Below are 20,049 nucleotides of genomic sequence, written 5' to 3' on the forward strand. Positions count from 1 at the left end.
CCCCCCTTCCCCCTTCCCAGGGTGCCCCGCGCGCCGCCCCCTACCGTTCCCGGAGCAGCAAGATGGCGGACACAATGAGGAGGAGCCGCCTCTCCGCGGCCTGAGCGGGCCGAACTGAGCCAGAGGGCGCCGCCCGCCCCGGCCCGCCGCCCCTCCCTGTCCTCTGCCGATCCCCGCCGCCCCGCGAGGCCCTGCCCGTCCGCTCCTGCCGCCGCCCGGAGCCCCGCCCGGCTCACCTCAGCGCCGCCGCCGCCCTCGGCGCGGCCCGGCCTGGCCCGGCGGCGGGATGAAGCTGACGGACAACGTGCTGCGGAGCTTCCGCGTGGCTAAAGTCTTCCGCGAGAACTCGGACAAGATCAACTGCTTCGACTTCAGCCCCAACGGCGAGACCGTCATCTCCAGCAGTGACGACGACTCCATCGTTCTCTATGACTGCCAGGAGGGCAAGTGAGTGGAGTGATCCGGCCCGGCCCGCGCCTCAGCCGCCCCGGGGTGGGGGTCCCTGCCTTCGACAGGGCTGGGGGAGCTTCTGGGGCGGGGGGGGGCTGTCAGGAACGCCGCCGTGGCCGCTGCCTGTTGCGGCGTTTCGGGAAGAAGCTGTGCCCGGCTTCTCACCGGTGCAGCTGCACTGAGGAGGTGGCAGGTCTGGCAAGCTTTAGCTTTGCATTTGTTATTTTTTAGCGTAGGCTTGTAAGTGGAACTGCAACGGTGTCTGACGCGGCGGGAGGGGATTATAAACGGTTAAATTGGGGCGCAGAGATAGGAGCAGCATGGTTTTGTTTGCACCACGGGTGTCTGTCCTTGTTAGGTCAGGTAGGCTGGAGCCAGCGATGGTGATTTCCCAACTGTAAGAGAGCTCACTGTTTTGAGAACTAAGGAGTTGTTAAGCTTAAGGGTTGAGTCTGGTCACATTTCTGGGCTCTGGGTTGTTACAGATACGTAAACGGACTTCACGAACTCCTCTGGGCCTAAGTCTTGCTAATTAAAACTGGAGTAATTGCTGTGAGCAGTGTACAGATTATCCATTTTAAACAACCTAATTTGAGTGTGACTTCTTGGATGAATGCTTTAAGCCAAAAGGTGGTGTGGTGTGTGTTTACTGTAACTTCTGAAACCTCCATGGTGTTTTCTGTTCCTAAGTGGCATCTGGGAACGTTGCAGATAAATGTGGTCCTCTGTGTTTTGAATACTTTTCTCTAGTTGTGTTTCTATCTGTAAAGCATAGCTAAGATACATGTGTGATTTACATGTGTCTTCAAATGTTGCCATAATTTATATTTATCAAGGTGTTTATTGATTTCTGTTACTTAAGGGTAATCAGTTAAGGGGTGTGTGTGTTTCTCACTTAGCAGAGTTGACCAGTTTATCTTCTTCCATTGATCATATGATGCTCATCCAGTTTTATGGAGAAAACCCCAGAAATTTGCACAGCACTTGAGATACAGTGCTCTTGTTCAAAGGATAAAAATGGGTGAATAAAACCACCAGTAACACTTGCGGTTGATGTCTTGAAACATATGCAAAAGGCATTTTATTCTATGAAAGCTGGAACAAATTGTGTCAAATCATGTCATTATTCCATTAGAATCTTTCTCAGTTGGTAAGAACGGAACACTGGGCTGCTTTAAATTCTTTTGAAATTTAAGTTTTAGTTTTCATGTGTTTCTTGGTGTAGACATGTAATTCTGAGGTGAAGTGATTTTTATTTCATGAAGTCAAGACTAGTAAGCATCACATATGTACAGAAAGTGAAAGAAAATTGGGCATGTGTGTTGTAGGGGAGACAATAAAAAGGACAGGGTAATGCAGGAATGAAAAAAAAATATCTAAGGAGTACCAGGAGGTAGATGTGTCAGCGTTGTGTATATTTTCTAGTAAACCAGGTATTCCTAATTCTCCTGCTTTTTCAAGCAGACCAAGACATCATACTTACTGTGTTTGAAAGATTGCATACTGCGTGTTCTTTTAACCAGAAAAGTTCTCTTATACCGGTTATTATCTGTTATTTTACAGTTCTTTTTTTGCTTGCTTTACACGTTAAAATTTTTGGTGTTCCCTGTCTGACAAGAGCGAGTTCTTATTTGAAGTTATTTCATTTTTGTTTATGTAAGAATAGGTAACTTTATAGGTGTGGTGTCTGCCATGGATAGTATTCTAGATCCTACTTACGTACAATAGTAGAAGGGCTGTGATGTTAATGCAGGTGGTATTGATTGCTCTTCCCCCTTCAAACTTGTAAAGAATAGTTTGATGGGTTGGGAGGCATTTAGTCCTTTCATCCCTATCTCCATCTAGTCCTAATGTGTGCTTTACAGGCAGTGGGTTTGCTTTAATTAACTTAAATGTAGAGGATCGATGGTTGTCTACTGCAGTGCTACAGGGCAATGAGAGTAGTTTCATCAAGGTTACCCCTGTTTCAGGATACATTTCTCCAGTGGTTATACAATTAATTTGAAAGTTTTTCATGTACTGTCAATAGACTTAGAAGTGTAACTGCGATGTTTGGAGGTACCTAGGGATGCAGAACACTTTCTGTCACCCTGGAAAGTTTTTATCTGTGAATTACTTTGTCACTAGAGATTAATGTGGAGATGAAAATCAAATCTGTGAATGATTGTTGTTGTGACATGGTGGAATTTGGCAGTTTCAGGCCTATAGTATTGGTTGTTGTTTTTTTTTCTTAAACCACAATTTTAAGGGCCTGGAACTCTCACCTTCTTGTATATGTCAGGAGGAAACATCCTGCTTGCTGAGTTTCAGTGTAAGATCCTCTGCCTCATCAAATGGCCTGAATGTTAGAACTTTTCCCATGTAAAAGTGGCAAAATTTGGGCTTTTTTCCCCCCCTTGTTAATGAGCAGTTCTGCTGGTAGAATTAAAATGCATCTGTGTGTTTATACTTTAGGTACACACTCACCTAATTTGATTTGTTTGCCATACTTAAATGAGCGATATAGCTATGAGAATTGTTACCAGTATGACTAAGCCCCATCTCAGTGAACTTCAGTTTCTGTAAGTGTCAGGACGGTTTAAACAGTGATGTGTAGCCAGGGGCTGACGGGACAAGATTACCTCTGTGAACTGATTCCCTTATCTATTTTCTGAGCTTTGGCAACCAGCTTGAAAAATTTGTCCTGCTTCTTCATGAGCATCCAGTAATTCTGGACCTGAGAATCCACCTATATTTCAAAAAGTGTAAACAACTACATTCATGTTATTTTTTGTATACCCATTTGCATCACCAAATAACCTCCACAATAGGCTGTCTCAGAAGCATAACCAAGAGTCTTACCTGTGTGCCTGTTGGGGCTTAAGAATGAACTCTGGAAACTTTTAGAATCGAGTTGTGTGTTGGGACATAACAGCAGTCCTTGAGGCTGGGAACAGGAAGGCTTGTGGCTGCAAGTTTATAATCCTGGTATGATATAATGGTGGCCTAGCAAAAGTTCAGTTTGTATTTTAGTATGTTTCAATTGTGTATTATTTATACAAATAAAGAGGTGAGAGGTCTGGACTCCTGCTTAGCTGTGGTGTTTACTAGATGTATCAGCCTGGTTTTGGATGATGGTTTTACCTGCAGTAGTAGCGATATGAACCAATGCACAGATACTATTACAAACCTCGCCCATTTTGTCTCATCTTTATAGCAGATTTGGCTGCAATCTCATAAAGTATTTTTCTTTTGCGATACTGCTAGATTTGCAAGTAGGCTGGATAGATTAACCTTTTAGCTTGGAATTATGTTTAATGATTGGGATTTGTTTAAAAGAATATGTAAAAGCTTTGTTTTCTTGTTTCTGTTTTTAAATAGTCAGTTGGGAACAGGCAGGCAGTCTTGTGTGAAGTGACTGCTTCTGCTTGTATTGGCTTACATGAGAACTTCATGTTTCTTAAAACTCAGAAGTACTTTCATTCTTTTTGGTAAATGTGCTTTTGTCCATCTGTTGATTTTTATTTTCTCTGTGTATATTGTTTACTGTATATTAATTTATTCTGGATAGAGCTTCTAAGCTTTAAACTTTTCATAGGTATGGAAGAGCCAGACTAGGCATGAGAGTCTTGGCATGTTTTGAGGTTGGTGCGGGTTTTTTTCAGTGTGATTTTTTTTTCAATTTGGTTAGCAGCATAGCTGAGGGAACTACAGAGAGCAGTATACGAAAGTATTTCAGGCATAACGTTACCGAATTTTGGTGTCTAATTTTACATTTGGTGTGTTGTTTTCAATTTGTAGCATGTTTGCACCTGAAAATTGATTTTAAAATCTACTGAAGGAACTGAGGAAGAATCTGTTGAGGTTTGGTCCAAGTGTATAGGTGGTGTATGGGTTTTAATTACACTTCCTGTATTAGCTTTCAGTTAATGGAAGCTTGTCCCCAGCAAGTTCGTTTGAAGTCAGAACCCTATGGCTCCTGCTGTTTGAGAATTAATCTTTAAGAATGAATATCTGGTTTTGTTCTGATACGAACTCATGCTCCTATTTGGGTGTGTCAATTTGAGGCCAATGAAAACAAGGAAACTGATAAAACTTTTCTTTTGGCAGCAGTATTGGTTTAAACCATTCCTGCTGTTTGTTTCCATTCCCATGCTGTTGCCTTTGGTTTGTGTTGGTAAAATATTTTGTGGGCCTGTGTAATTATTGGAGTTATGAAGTTCTGGATTAAAAATAACTCCCGGAAGAGACTGTATTATTTCTGGTGTTGATCAGTACCCCAGTTGGTTGACTGCCCAACTTTGAAACCTCTGTGTGCTACCTCAGTTGAGGAAGAAAAGGGAAAGAGGGTAGTGGAGACCTTGCACTGCTTAAACAGATGCTGCTGCTGCAAGGCAACACCTACTAACCAGCTACTTCCAAGTTTACTTTGCAATTTAAATTTCTAGTACTACAGTACATCACTTGCTTACCCTAAAAATCCGGTTCTGTATGTTATCTTCACTCTCACTAGAATATCTTTAATTCTGTTGCAAAATGTTACGTTTGAGTTTCATGCTTTAATTAAGATCGGATATGAATATAATTCTGCAGTAGTTTGAGAGTCCCTGTGTTACCACTGCTTTTATAGACTACTAGTATATATACGTCTTTGTGTTAATACCAAGAAGCCCTGTTCTGAATGAGACACCCTGTTCTAGGTTTTGAAGTAACATAAACCAAAAAGACAAATTATTCTCAATCTAAAATAAGCAGCAGATGATTTAAGAGATTTGGATAGGCAAGGGAGTGATGAGGCAGTGCTGCTTGACATTACGGGCTTGTTATGCTGGCGCCTCGTATTCTTTCTACAGTAGACATCATGGTAAAAAGAATTTTTGGAGGAAACTAATAAGGGCATTTTTCAGGTGTTCCAAGGAACTCCTCAAGCCTAGGGATGGTCTTGGGGAAAGCACCGTTTGTTTGAAAATCAAATACAAAAGCTTTTCTTTCTTCATATAAAAACATTTGACTCCTTGAAACAATCTTGTAATATCTCAATAAAAGCAGGCCTTGTTAATGTGGTGAGTTTCGGTTTGTGCTTTTTGTTGCAGTGAGTGCAGTTATTTCTGCTTCCTTCTGACAGACCAAAGAGAACACTGTACAGTAAGAAGTATGGAGTGGACCTCATCAGGTACACACATGCTGCCAACACTGTCGTGTACAGCTCCAACAAAATAGATGGTAAGTGATCCACTGGAGTTGAGCATATTTAATCTCCTTGCACTTAAAATTACATGCCTGGATAAATAGCTCTGAAGAGTTGGGCAAAAATTACAGCAACTTTTCAGTGATAAACACGCTGAGGCAGAGGAATTAACGTTCAACTCCTACGCACAAACTGTGATATTCCCTTGAGCATGCTGACATGAGTTTTGTTCATTGGTGCAATAACTAGGGGATTAAACATTGTTAGTGCAATAAAAGTTCAGTTCTTGATTCTGCTGTTCACTTTGCTGTTTGATACCAGTGCTGTCAGTCGCCTCTGCCTTAATTTCTTACGCATGAAAGGAGGTAGAAGAAGCGTGTGGCCAGAAGGTGGGCTAAACACTGAAGCTCTCTCTGGTATGCACACAAGTCAGCTGCGAAGGAAGGGAGGGCAGGAAGTTCAGGTAACTCAGAGGATCACCAGCCAAGCCTGGAGGAGGTCACAGAGCTCTTCTGAGCTTAGCTTTGGTTCTGTTAATCTGTTTTTCCCACGGGATAGACAGAATGCCCATTTTCACACAGTTTCTCCCCAGTCAGCATTGGAGATAGCTACGCTCTGGTGACATTGAAGGGCTTCTAGAGCTATGTGATGGGCTCTCTATTAATGTATTTGAATTTAATTTCAAATTTAAGAACTGGCACAGATAGGTACGTTGATTGTTCCTAAGGTTGGAAACAGCTAGTGTAAGTTTCAAATTTTGCCTGTTTTGTTTGTTGTAGCCAGTGTCTGAGAGTTTTCCAGTGAACAAGTTCTGTTAGCACAGCACTTTATAAATGGGTTTTAACATAGTATTTGTAAACTCATGATCATTTCTGGAATAGTGGGTTTGTTTAATTTTTTTCCTTTGCAGAGATGGAGCTTGACAGTAGAGATACCGGTGCCCTGTGGTGTCTACTAGGTTACTTAAGGAATTTTAAAAGAATATGAATTTAGAGCAGATGGAAGTCAAGAGTTAGGAAGTCAGGTTAAACTAGAACAAGCTGGGCCTGAATCTAGAGGAACAGGGAAGTTTTGATGGAATTGGATTTCATGATGTAAAAGGATTAAAAGCATGATGGGAAGCACTTGCCTTTTTAGTCTGTTTCACAGCCTACTTACTATTTTTTATTAAGTTATTACTTTGTTATGTTACATTTCTGACTTGGCTGTTATTTAATTTACAATTCATTAACAATTGACAATTTAGTGAAGCATTTTTAATGCAGTTTTGAATGAGTTTTTATTTATAAGCATTGATAAGCCTTTGAAGAACCAAAACCTTAAAGAGTCTTCATCCTGCAGGGTAGCATTATGATAAATACTTAATTAGAAGAAAAGAAAAAAGATAGAATGTGAAAGTATTTGTTGCTGTTATGAACCGCAAGGCTAATAAAACCAGCAGTGTGTTCTGTAGGGGTCCAGATACTCTCTAGTCCCTAACGCATGCAGTCTTAGGGAAGGAGCATTGTATTTAACATGTTACACAGTTATTGGGAGGGAAAATTAACGCAGGAATGTTACACTTGCTGGCACTTGTTCCTGAGCATTTATGTGTTGGAGTTGCTAACAATTCACTTCCGCTTCTGAAGATTTCCTCAAGACCTTTGAACCTAGTTCCTTTTGCCTGATTCCAGGCTGAGGTAGTAGTTTGTACAGTTTGAGGGTCTATGATACCACCCGGTACAGGAGATAACTGTACAGGCCACTGCCTTGCCTGGGACAGAGCGCTGCCAACAAAAAGGATCACAAAGGATCACAGTTCCCCATTGCTTCCCCTTTAGCAAAGGAAGATGAAATTCTGCATGGATACTTTGGAAACCAGGTAACAACAGTTCTTGCAGGAAAAACTAGAGATGTGTATTAACAGCATGCTTGAAGCTTATCGATTCTAGCCACCACAAGATGTGACACTGGTGTTGAGGCTTTATGTTTTGGACAGTAACCTCACATTACTTGGAGCCTTTCAGAATGGTATGTCATCAGCGTCATGTTTCCAGCTTGATCAGTCAGCTTTAGTTTTCTTGTCAAATTCTGGAAGGTGGTCTAGGACTCTAATCTTAGCTTGATCAGAAACCTCACGCAAAAATGGTAATTTGATCATTTTTTTCACAGAAACCAAATGTTGCTGAATGAGCCTTTCAGAAAGCTCTGAACGCGTGGTGGGTTGACCTTGGCTGGATGCTGGGTGTCTACCAAAGCTGCTCTATCACTCCCCTCCTTCTGCTGGACAGGGGAGAGTAAATATAACAAAAAGCTCACGGGTTGAGATGAAGGCAGGGAGATCACTCAGCAATTACTGTCACGGGTAAAACAGACTCAACTTGGGGAAATAGTTTAATTTATTACCATTCAAATCAGAGTAGGATAATGAGAAATAAAGCTAAAAGTTAAAAACGTCTTCCCCTCACCCCTCCCTTCTTCACAAGTTCAGCTTCGCTCCTGAATTCTCCCACCTCCTTCCCTGGCAGCACAGGGGGACAGGGAATGGGGGTTGCAGTCAGTTCACACTTTCTCTGCCACTCCTTCCTCCTGAGAGGGAGGAGGACTCACTCTTCCCCTGCTCAAGCGTGGTCCCATGGGAGACAGTTCTCCGTGAACTTCTCCAGTGTGAGTCCTTCCCACAGGCTGCAGGTCTTCAGAGACTGCTGCAGCTAGGTCCCTTCCTTCAGGAACAGACTGTTTCAGCATGGGTCCCCTGTGGGGCCATAAGTCTTGCCAGTAAACCTGCTCCAGCGTGAGCTTCTCTCTCCGTGGGGCCACAGGTCCTGCCAGGAGCCTGCTCCATCACGGGCTTCGTACAGGGTCACAGCTTCCTTCCGGTGTCCACCTGCTCTGGCACGAGGTTCTCTGCTGTTAACCTCCGTGGGCTGAGTGGGACAGCCTGCCTCACCAGGGGCTTCACCATGGGCTGTACGGTAATTGCTGCTCTGGTGCCTGGAGCACCTCCTGCCCTCCTTCTGCACTGACCTTGGCATCTGTGGAGTTGTTCCTCTCGTGTATTGTCACCCTTCTGCTGCAATTTTTGTTGCGCAGGTTTGGGTTTCTTTTCCCCCCTTCTTAAATCTGTTTTCACAGAGGTGCTACCATTGTTGCTGATGGGGCTCAGCCTTGGCCTGGGCAGTGGTGGGTCTGTCTTGCAGCCAGCTGGCATTGGCTCCATCGGACATAGCGGGAGCTTCTAGCAGCTTCTCACTTAATTCCCCCCTGTAGCCCCCCTGCTACTAAAACTTTGCCATGCAAACCCAGTACAATACAATAGCCTTTACGAGTGTTAAAATGCTTTGTGCATATTGCATTCTCTTGGCTCTTCTTCTTCCAAGTCAAAAGTAAAAATGCCCTTTTCCCTCAGTTTATCTTTGGAGCCTCAGCAGAACTTGCTACAGCAGTAGGGAGTCTCTTGGCACTGTGTGGTGCAGATGCATAACACCAATCTCATCCGTCCAGCAACAGCTTAAACTAGTGACGTAACTAGTGTGAGAATGGATTTTGCTGATGCTCTTTTCAGATATCAGAGGTTTAACTTGTGCTCTTCACGTTGCGCTGCTCAGATGGATCTGCACATAAAGATTAAAAAGTGGCTTCTGTGCTTCAGTAATTGTTCCTTCCTACAAGGATTTATTTTAATCTTGGGAGAAGGTGGTTAACAGTGTCTTCCAAAATTCTGGGCTACTCTTTGTATGTTCACCTGTACTTGGAATAAAATTACCGTCTAAGAAATGTTGTAGGTGCTGCTCTGATTTATTCAATGTATTTTTAAGATTGCTTTAAGTGGACAAAGCTTTAGATTACTCCTCTGTCCTCTTCCTAAAGCTTAGCTGCTCTAAGTGCAGGGAATGTGTGAAGCTGTTGATTGTCAGATTAAAAAAACAGAAGAGAGATTTGCTACTTTTTAATGGTCTTGTCCTGGCTTTGAAGTTCATGGTTTTATTTTTTCTTTGGCTAAATGCTAGAATTTGCACATTTCCTATGCTTACTGTTTAGTTGGAGACTTACTTGCTGGATGTGTATGTGGGTAAGAAAGACAGAAGATTCATGCGGTCTAGCAAAAAAAAGCGGTAGTATCAACTTTGTAAATTTGATACTCTGTTTTGTGGGAATGATGGAATAAAACCTTCTAGTACTTCAATTTTAGTGACTTCGAAATTAACTAGGATAAATCACATGGCAGGTTGCCTTTAAGGTGTAATATGACTTCGGACTGTGGGAAGTATCTTTTTCTGGTGTCTGATTTCCAGTTCTGCCTTGGAAACCAAGTTGTTTTATGTCTGTTTGACTTGAAATTGAGTGGCCAGACTTACTGTGGCAAGATTACCATTGCTGTGGGGAGCAAGTTTATTGTGTGACCACTTTTAGATAACATTGGGATCATGGTATAATAAAGTTTATGGTTTGTTTATGTTTTCAGATACAATCCGATACCTCTCCCTGCATGACAACAAATACATTCGGTATTTCCCGGGACATACAAAAAGGTAAGATGTGGCTTGGAGACAGTACAGGAGAAATTTAAATAATGATTGTAGTGAGCTCGAGTTACATTACACTCGATTTGCTCTGGTTTTCGCTTTGCAGAACTGTTCATGGTAATTATGAGCTTGTACACAGCTGTTGGGGTAGGCGTTGCTCCATTCGCTTCTTTTGTGTGTCTCTGATGCATGTGGTCTTCTGTGTTCTAGAGTGGTTGCTCTTTCAATGTCTCCAGTGGATGATACTTTTATTTCTGGATCCCTTGATAAGACTATTCGACTTTGGGATCTCCGCTCTCCAAATTGCCAGGTAGGATATCAAATTAATGTGTATAGTGTATTGCATTTTTAGTTAGAAGCGTGAAAAATGGTTGTGTGCTTGTTATAAAACAAAAATACTACCAGAACTGAATGCTACTGATCTCGTGTTGATGCCTTCCTGGAATGCTGAAGGAGCCTCAGTCAGAAGTATCTGCAAAATATGTATGTCACGTTGTGTAACATCTCACACTTTCACCTATGTCTCTGCTGGAGAGGTGCTGGGAAAAGCAAGAATAACACCCACAGCTGATAAAACAAGAGAAGAGCTGGGTGTCATCTTGTTCATCAGGCTGCTACCCCATGCAGACAGTGTTCTCTCTTAGCCAGCATCTTTCCTGGGTTGGGAATGCATCTCAGCTGAGTGCTTATAGTATGTGTTTAAGATTGATGCCTTAATGCAATTAAATTTGAAGAAACTGATGACCTGAAGTAACACAGCAGTCATATGGTCGACCCCCTCCTTGCATCGTCTTTGTTCTTCATCAGACCTTTTTGTGAGCAGATTTAACTTTCTAGAAAAGCAAAACCCTATTTGTTTTTATTTATCTTGCTGGGATACTTTGCTTTTTTTTAGTGGAAGCAGGCATTGTATGCTGAGAAAAGTACCAGAGCTGGCAGCAGGGACAGGAATGAAAGCCTAGGAGTAGAAACTGCACCTTTTATTGGTGATGAGCTGTTTTGTCCCTCTATCTGGACATGTAGTGTTGTGCTCTCATATTTTCCCATCTCACTGGAACCATTTTGCTTACGAGAGGGCTATGTACTTATTCCAGATGATGCAACTGTAAAGGAAGAAAAGGTTATATTTCTTAGAAAATGGTTTTATCTGTCTTAAAACTAAACCTTTTCTGACAAGAAATCTTAATTTTGCCTTTCTCTGGGAGTATGCCTTTAATGCCAGTGTGTAAGTTTCCCTTGGGACGAATCTCGAGCTCGAAATTGCTACAGATGAGATAGGGCTGTAAATTCAGCAGCAGTTCTGTGATTTATGATAATGTCTGAACTTGTAAGAATGGTAAAACTAGGACTTGTAACAGGAAGCTGCATCCAGCAAAGTTTGGGAAACAGATTAAGGAAGTGTTAGTTGTAATTTTCAATGTCTGCATGAGATGGCAGCCGTACTGCCTAGAGATACTACCGGGAGAACCAGAGGTGTCTTGACTTGTGAGGACCCTGAGTATCGGCTGGCTTACAGCCTAGCCTTCAGAGATTGCTGGGAAAACTGGCCTAAATTGGAAAGAAAAGCGAGTAGGAGAAAAGTCTCTAGACTTCTCTAAAGAAGCATGGTATTTCAGAAACACAGAAACTTTTTCTGTGTATTTTCAGTTTAATCAAAGATGTGTTCTTGTTTATGTGCATAGTTACATAAAGACATTTGGCTAACATGCACAGACTTGCCAGTCAGGATACAGAAAATTATGTATCTTGTTGGCTTTTACCAAATTTTATCAAGTCTTTTCTACTGTGACAGTTAAGGAAAAAATAACATTAAAAATAAGCACTGATAGTAATCTTTTGATTTTAATGTGAAGTCTGTTTGCTTCCAGAAGGTATGAGTTTTCATTAAACAGGCATGGAAAGTTCAGCAGTGGTGTTCACTGGAGATCTTGCTGCTTGCTTTCAGAATGCCTTTTTCCCCCTCCTTTGCAACAAGTAATTGGTAGAGCATTGCTATCAATCCCAGCAGCAATGTTTTGTGGCACTGTCTGGTATAGTTATTAATACAGTCACGTCATCCTCCTTTCTCTGGGTACTTTTCAAGTGGATGATAGCTCAAATGAGGGCTTGATTTGTTCCAATGTAAACTTTGTTGTTGCAGCAAACTGGAAGCTCTGTATGATGACCTGAAGCAGTCATTGTTGCTTTTGAGAAGCTGATTTCTGACCCTTTGTAAAATGTCAATATTTACAATTGAAATTCAGTTGTTCTGCCCATAGACTGCTGTCCTGCTCACAGTGGGCTGAAAAGGGCAGTGGTAGAAATGTGAACATCAGTTTCACAAAATAATTTGGACTGCTATTTTCTAGGGTTTAATGCATCTCCAGGGGAAGCCTGTGTGTTCTTTTGACCCAGAAGGGTTGATTTTTGCGGCTGGAGTCAATTCTGAAATGGTGAAGCTTTATGATCTCCGTTCTTTTGACAAGGTATGCTGCCCTAACTTCTTAGGCTTATTAGCTTGCAGGTAGTAGTCTAAACTCAGTGTTCAGGACCTGGATTTCTTTACTCCAGGTTACTGTCTGGGGTGCCTGCTTGGTATTGAGAGATTTTTCAGTGAGTAAACATCTCTGACAGAAAGGGATGCATTCTGTCACAAAATCCTGAAATCCACTCTTGAACCAATATTATACTGCTAACTCTTAACCTGTTCCAGACTCCTGTTTAGGCCTTTTGTTATTGTTGGGTTTTGGTGTTTTGTTTTGGGTTGGGTTTTTTTTTTTTTTGCTGCTTACTTTGGAAGAACACTGGCAAAGATGGAGCCAGGATTGTCAGAAGGGATGGAAATTTCAAAGATGACTGTAATTGGGTGGGCAGCTGAACTGGCTAAGCACTGAGCACAGTTCCATGGTTTTCAAAAAAGTCAGATGACAGTAACAGTGGCTCAAGCTCTTTCTCTAACTTCAGTTATCAGCCTTCATCCTACCTTAATTTCTGCTGTTGAATGTGGTACAGTATGAGACTGTTGGGTATTGAAGTGCCCTGCTGTGGCTCTTCTGAGCTGTGGAAACTGTGGATCGATACTTCTTTGAAACTTACACGTGCAGTGATGTGGTTTTGCCATGACACTTTTATTTTGGTATCTTGGAATTAGAGATTTTCTTTTGAAAACTCTTAAACTTCTTCTGGAGCTAAGGTTAAAGGCAGACTCTTGTTAGCAGCAATGTATGCAGAGTCTGCATTGCTTTTCCCATTTTTTCTTTGAAGGGGCCATTTGCTACATTTAAGATGCAGTATGATCGAACATGTGAGTGGACAGGCCTGAAGTTCAGTAACGATGGCAAACTCATCCTCATATCAACTAATGGAGGATTCATTCGACTCATTGATGCCTTTAAAGGAGCTGTCCTGCATACGTTTGGGGTAAGCATGTTGCCTGTGCTACCTGTTTGAAACCTGGTGTTAGTTTTGAAAGCAAATGCCCTTTGGTTGTGAGATTGCTGTGGACACGCTACTACATATTCTTCTGTTTTGTGTCGTAGGGTTATAACAATAGTAAGGCTGTCACGCTGGAGGCATCATTCACACCAGACTCTCAGTTCATCATGATAGGTAAGATAATTCTTCTTGGAAAGAATTCCAGTGCTCTGAAATTAGGTGTGCTGTGTAGGATTAAAGTTGTGTCTGTTGGGAAGCAGAATGTATTTAAATAGTACAATGCAGCTGTAAGCTTTCTTTGCGTTGAGAGTTTATGTCAGTGATCCTCACTCTGTGATGTACTTTTGTGCTGCCTCAGAGTGTTTTGGGGCTGTATGCTGCGGTCTGCCCTCCACTGCCTGATGAGCAAGATACCTGTCTGTGCTTGGGCGCTTGGTCTCCTAGCCTCGTATCTTTGTACACCTCTCAGGGACATTCCTGCACAGATGAGATGCTGGGCAGCTCTGTTTTTGTTCACGTGGCTCTTGTAAACCCCCATGTCTGTGGAACAAATTCTGCTTAACCCTTGATGGAAGCAGTAGGCATCACGGCTCCCGGCATATGATTCCTCTGGCCCAGGCCCCCTTCTTCACCCCCTGCAGGATGGACTCTTGAGTGAAGTGGGTGGCAAAAAGCAGTTGCAACTCCTGTAAACCCTGGTGCTGCAGGGTGGGCACCCCAGGGTAAGCACTTCAGTCACTCTGCTGCCCAACAGGACCTGTGAACACAAGTTAAATGCATCTGTGTGGTGCTTGCTGCCCTCTCCTAGCATTTCTTTTTGTTCCTATTTATATAGCTGGTACGTCCAATATGTTTAACTTTGTGGTAATTGGTATCTGGATCCTCATTTTTCCTGGATGAGTGATAGTCTTGCAAGACTTGGTGGGTTGTTTTTTTTTTTAGTTCTGGCTGAGAAATTACTGATTGAAGAGGAAAGGAGGTGGGGTTCTTTGTTTAGTATGTCTCTGGAGAGCACTTTATTGCACACATTTACCTTCCTGTTTTGCCCTTCCAAATGAAAACTGTAGTGGATGAAGTTCCGAGATACTTCCTTCTGTTCAGTTTTTACACATGTAAACAAGTTATAACTTGTGTGTCTTAATTTTTCCTTTCTGAAAAGCTATATATATAATAAGTACAGAAGCGGAAGAAAATCCTTTGCATTTTTATTAGGAATCCTATTCAAAATGAGACTAAAGCAGAATTGGAGCGTAAAAATGTTAAGTGCCCAGCCTCAGAGTTTACAAAATGCCATTTTTAAGTGAAAAACCTGTTCTGTTGTAGCCATGTGGAGAGTCGACTTCTCCAGTGAGGCTTCTGGTATTTGGCATAGTGCGTTGAAATCTGGTTACCTTCAATGGTAAAGCCTTTGATTTGATTCTGTTCCTACCAAGTGAAATATTTCTCTTGTGTGTTTGAACGGAGAACTTGGGTGTGAGAATCATTGTTTCCACATCTTTTGGCCTCTTCATGCATTGGTGCAAGTTGGCAAGGTTCTTTGGATGGTGTCAGCTCTCCTTTTCTACTGGGGGACTGTAGTTGTTAACCTTTTTGCCAGAATAGTGTTGCACTGTGTTGCGTAGGTGAGTCTGCAGTGCAGATACAAACCTGCTGTTTAGATACAGGTGTGTAAACTCTAGTGGTGTTTTGTAAGTGCCTTAGTGATATTTTGAGTTTTAAAGGTTAAGTGATGAAGACTAGACGTGCTTGTTGCTACAGTTCTCTGACAGAAAGGGTTAGGTTCTTCATTTTCTCTGCTGACCTCTCTAATGTATCTTGTTTGCCGCTCCTGCCTGCAGGTTCGGAGGATGGGAAGATTCATGTTTGGAATGGGGAAAGTGGGATGAAGGTGGCTGTGCTGGATGGGAAACACACAGGTCCTATAACCTGTCTGCAGTTCAATCCAAAATTCATGACGTTTGCTAGTGCATGTTCCAATATGGTAAGGAAAGTGTTTTAAATTCCTACTAGCTCAGTGAGGTGCTGACCCTTTTAGAAATGAATTTGAGAAGGCTCAGTGTCACTAAGGGATGTTTCATTGGGCTTTGGTGAGAGCCAGGCTGCTGTCTGCTATGCCTTGATTGCACCTTACCTGGCCACTAGATGTGTGGGGCAGCACACCTGGCAAGCCAGCATTTGAACAGACACATGAAAGCAGAGCAGCGAGTGAATGCATGTGCAGAAGTATGAGTTCTTCAGGTCACTGTACATGGCTGGGGTTCGCAGTTTGTGTAAGACTGCTTGCTCTGGAGAACGTGCAATGCAAACCGAACCAGCCTAAGCGAGGATTGTAACCTTAAACTGCTGGGAGGGTGCCACTGCCTCTTTGGTAGTCTCTGCCTGTGTGCTTATAGAAGGTAGCAGTGATCAGCTCCTGCGGTATGCTGTAGGAGAGATTTGTGTTCAGCTCTGTAAAAGATGTTCATTCTTTCCTCTTTTGTAGGCCTTTTGGTTGCCAACTATCGACGACTAATTCCTACGCTGCAGCTGCTGTCAGATGACTTCCATACCAACAGCAGTACATCATTGCAAGCATAATATTGGAATTGCCTAGGTCTCCTAGACTGTGCTCCTGTTCCTGCGTATGTTTCCATATGTCTTACCTCTTATCTGCTGCATTCCTTTGCAAGGACTTCTCCACTCAGCCTCCGAGCATGTTCAGAAGCGGCATGCTACACGTTTTTACCTTCCAATCCATGCCCAACAGGCTTCAGCTGAAGTTGGAACTGACAAAGTATTATTTCTAAGAGCAATGAAGTCTGTTTTATTTACAAATATGTTTGTGGCATTTTTTTAAGCTGTAATTGTGTGTTTTCCTTCTGTAAGTGCACAAGGCTATTGACGTTCCAAGGTGGAACGTGCAGTTGCTTCCCATAAGTGCATGTTTTTCACATCTGGGATCTCTCTGGTTTCACTGCAGTCCACAGATGCAAAGTTACTTCTGTGCCAAATGTTAACACTGACAGTTTTCAACTTAAACAGCAGATGCTGGGTTCTCTTGCAGTGGAACACGCACCAAAAGAGTGGGTGACTGTAAGTACATATGATACATCCTGTCATCCTTTTTTTTTTTTTTTTTTTGGCAATTGAGTGCGCAACAAACCATACAGGTTTTGTCCACTGCTAGAGCTTGCCAAAGCCTCCCTGCTGTTTGCTGTGCCAGCATCCTGGAGGGCGCATACAGTACCGCTGAGGTCTGGTCAGTGTCCCAAGCAATAAAGGAGTCTGTCAGCAGGAAGATGGAGAGACCAAACTGAGACTGAAAGCACAGTCTGCCGGTGTATCTTCCTTATGTATAATCTTGGCTGATCTTGTAAATACTGGGGGGCGGAGGGCAGTGGGGATGGGCCATATTTTTTTACTTTTAGATATTAAAGAATATGATGTGGGCCAGTATTGTGGGGTGGCTAGGCTGTTTACCTTCACCGATGCAGTTTTCCCCTCCTGGTTTGTAAATAAGTTCCATTAAATTCTCCCCACACCAGGGTTAGACCTGTATCTCTTTGTTGATAAAGCTGATGCGGTAAGTTCATCATGCATTTTGTTACAGATCCTGCAGGTTTTCAACGATAGCCCTGAAAGAGCAATGCTTCCTTTGTCAGATGGTGTCTTCAGAACTGAATTTTAAAAACCTTACATGTGACTGTGCTGACTCTGCTGTGGCCCGGCTCCAAGGAGTGCCTCTGCAAGGAGATGGGAGGGACGTGCTCTCCTGCTCCAGAGGGGCTTGTGGGTGAATGGCACAGAAAGGCTGGTTCCAGTTTCTTTTTCCTGGAGCGCTGCATTGATCAGATGCATCCACCAGCAGGCTGGGACAGGCTCGGCATAAATGTGGTGTTCATTGTGGTTCTTGCCTTTCCAAACACGCTTGGTTTTATGTACTGGGTCACAACTAGGAGCGTTGATTCTTTCCCTTGCCCAGGCACTTGTGCTTCCCCTTCCTCCTAAATGTGAAATGCTGGTAAGGTGACAGGCACAGTAATGGGCGTGCTCTCTGCTCTCACGTGCCAGTCCATACTGGAGAACCATGTTTGAGCATTTTACCTTCAGTCAGGTGTCCAGATGTTCCCCTGTTACAGCAAAACTTGTCTCAGCTGTGGGGTCCTGTATGTAATTCAAAGCATATCTCTCTGGAAAAGTAAACTGGCTTGGGGAACAGCTGCTTCTGTTTTGCTTTTCCTTGCCTTCCCACCGCCTTCCACCTCCAGTCCTTGTCAGCTGAAATATGCTGTGCTATGAGCTGGGGATGGGGAGTGGGCGCTTCTCCACTGCTGGTTCCTTTAAAGCAGCAGTGCATGCTGAGCTGCAGCATTTGCCTGTGCCAGTCAGCGGGAGGACCGCTCAGTGAGGAGTCTGATAAACTGGATGTTTGGATCAGTGCTGTGGTTGAAGCTTCTCCTTAGGCTCTGTGGCTTGCCGTTGCTGAGGCTGATGCACGCCTTCAGAGCCATTTCTAACGGCGCAGGGCTGTGATGCGAGTTTGCCAGCCTGCAGGCTGGAGGAGGGAAGAGAGCAGCAGACTGATGCTTTTGATCTTGCCGAACTGGCTTGCTGTCGGAGATGCAGATGAGAGATTTATACCACGGCACCAGCATCCCTCCTTCCGTACTGTCCCACCACCAGCACCTATAAATGCCCATCATGATGGGAGATGATTATCCCAGTCCTTGCAGTTGACTGCCTTTCCACAGCCACCTCTTCAACTCAGTATTGCTGCGTTTCAGGCTGCTGTTATACCTTTGGCGTTGCCGTAAGCAGCTGTATTTTGCAGTGGTTTTTAACATTACAGGTATTTGGAGTTTGTAGTGCATTTTAACAGTTAAACTTCAGTCTTCATCTGAAGGGTCATCTTTCAGGGTTTTACCAAGTCTGTTGCCTGAGGAAGTGAACAGATAGCCTCCAGCCATTTTTCTTGTTATTTTTCACTGGGAGGCGTTTGGAAGTCTTTTATTCTAAAAATGGTCTTTGCTAATGTGGTTTGAGCACTTGTCTAAAGACTTGTTCAGCTCTCTTCAGCTTGCAGTGTTGTAAAATATTGTGTGTTGCAGCATGAAATCTTTTAAGAAAAAGAAGAGCAAAGCATGATCTAGAAGGACGTGTATACTAAGAACATCACTGGCTTTCTGGAGTGAGGTAGATTCACAGGTTCATGTGCAGCACAGCACCAATGCTGAGTTCAAAGCGAAAGCTGAATGCGTTCCCAGGGCCGATTGCCACCCACATGGGTAAAGACCTCTTTCTCGGTTGATGTGGCATGGAATGTTTTCCATCTGCCTTTAAAAGAGAGAAATTGCCAGGTATTGTCAAGGAACTTGTGTCACGTGTTTCTACAAGGTTAGACAGGAAGGGTGAATAAAACTTTTAGCTTCCAGATTCTGTGTGCTTCTCTAAAAGTATCGGGACTGCAGTTCCTGTGCTCTTCAGGGCAAGCAGAAATGGACCTTGTTAAAAACGGCACTCCCAGGTCTAATGGAGTGTCCAGTCTTAGGCAAAGCCAAGCAGGAACCAGCATTCCCCCTCCAAATTTGACATTTAGAGGATTAATTCCTCCATGTGTTCTTTGAGATTAAGACCTTCAAAACAAGGGGGAAGTGAGACTCAACAGCCCACCTCTAAATAAGCCGGTGGTGGTGATGGAGCTCATCTGCTTAGGCTGTAGGAGATTTTTAGGTGTAATTCTCTTCTCCAGGTTAGTCTTTTGAGAGATTTTTATTTTTCTTCTGAGGTTCCCAGGTCCTTGGTTAATGTCCCAGCACCTGCTCTGGGGGACACAGGAGCAACTGAGTGAACAAATTTGGAAGCGGCAGTGTATCTTTTCCAATGCCTCTTGACTGTATTTGCACTTTAAGGGACTTCACCTTGGTTTTGGGCCAGGGGCTAGGATCCCAGCGAGCCTTTTGGAAAATGGTCTCTTTGGTCATGAGCTGGTATGGGGAGTTTGACTCCTAGATGCTATCTGCCAGATGACTGTAAATACGTTTAAGTCAAAGTATACTTTGTCACAAGATACTACGTATGTGAAGAATTCAATGTTTTGGCTGTTACCAATAAATATTTTGTAGACAGATCAGAGTGCTGTAAATCATGCGTTTGTCCGGTGTGATGCAACTTGCTGGTTTCTTAGAGGGGGAATGGGAAAATCATCCATTTCTTTAAAAGCTTCCTTGTTTCAGGAAGTCAGAGGTGCTGTAGTGGAAATTGCGATCCTCTGAAGCTGTCCCTACATAAATTGCCCATTTTAAGAGTTTGTTCTTGCCTAGGAATGTATCGGCATAGGCAAGCAGTCATGTGCCAGCTACGTGTTGAGGTATGGTGCCCTAGGTAGAGAGGGGTGTTCACAGAAGCCTGTTTGGATGGAAAAGCTGAGCCCTTTCTCAGCAGGAAGGTGGGGAAATAGCTCGTTGTTCTGCAGCAACAGGAGGCTTGGATCGTTACAGTCAATGTGTATATATAGCATTACAGCTGCCGTCGGGG

General features: G+C 43.2%; 1 protein-coding gene across 1 annotated transcript; it reads left to right on the plus strand.

The window, feature by feature from the left end:
* The first annotated feature begins 30 nt into the window (after window positions 1-30).
* Window positions 31-19,645, plus strand: WDR82 (WD repeat domain 82). The gene is made up of 9 exons (XM_040589236.1): window positions 31-447; window positions 5,555-5,652; window positions 10,062-10,128; window positions 10,333-10,432; window positions 12,471-12,587; window positions 13,366-13,521; window positions 13,641-13,710; window positions 15,375-15,517; window positions 16,019-19,645. The coding sequence occupies exons 1-9, from the start codon at window positions 287-289 to the stop codon at window positions 16,046-16,048; spliced, it is 942 nt and encodes a 313-aa protein (XP_040445170.1). The 5' UTR covers window positions 31-286; the 3' UTR covers window positions 16,049-19,645.
* The last annotated feature ends 404 nt before the right edge of the window (window positions 19,646-20,049 follow it).

Source organism: Falco naumanni, chromosome 4 (genome assembly GCF_017639655.2).
Source record: "Falco naumanni isolate bFalNau1 chromosome 4, bFalNau1.pat, whole genome shotgun sequence".
Classification (NCBI taxonomy): domain Eukaryota; kingdom Metazoa; phylum Chordata; class Aves; order Falconiformes; family Falconidae; genus Falco; species Falco naumanni.

Coding starts and splice junctions, on each gene's coding strand:
- WDR82 (XM_040589236.1), top strand. CDS start 287: ATGAAGCTGACGGACAACGTGCTGCGGAGCTTCCGCGTGGCTAAAGTC. Junction 10,129..10,332: donor TTCCCGGGACATACAAAAAG/GTAAGATGTGGC, acceptor TCTGTGTTCTAG/AGTGGTTGCTCTTTCAATGT. Junction 13,522..13,640: donor CTGTCCTGCATACGTTTGGG/GTAAGCATGTTG, acceptor TTTGTGTCGTAG/GGTTATAACAATAGTAAGGC.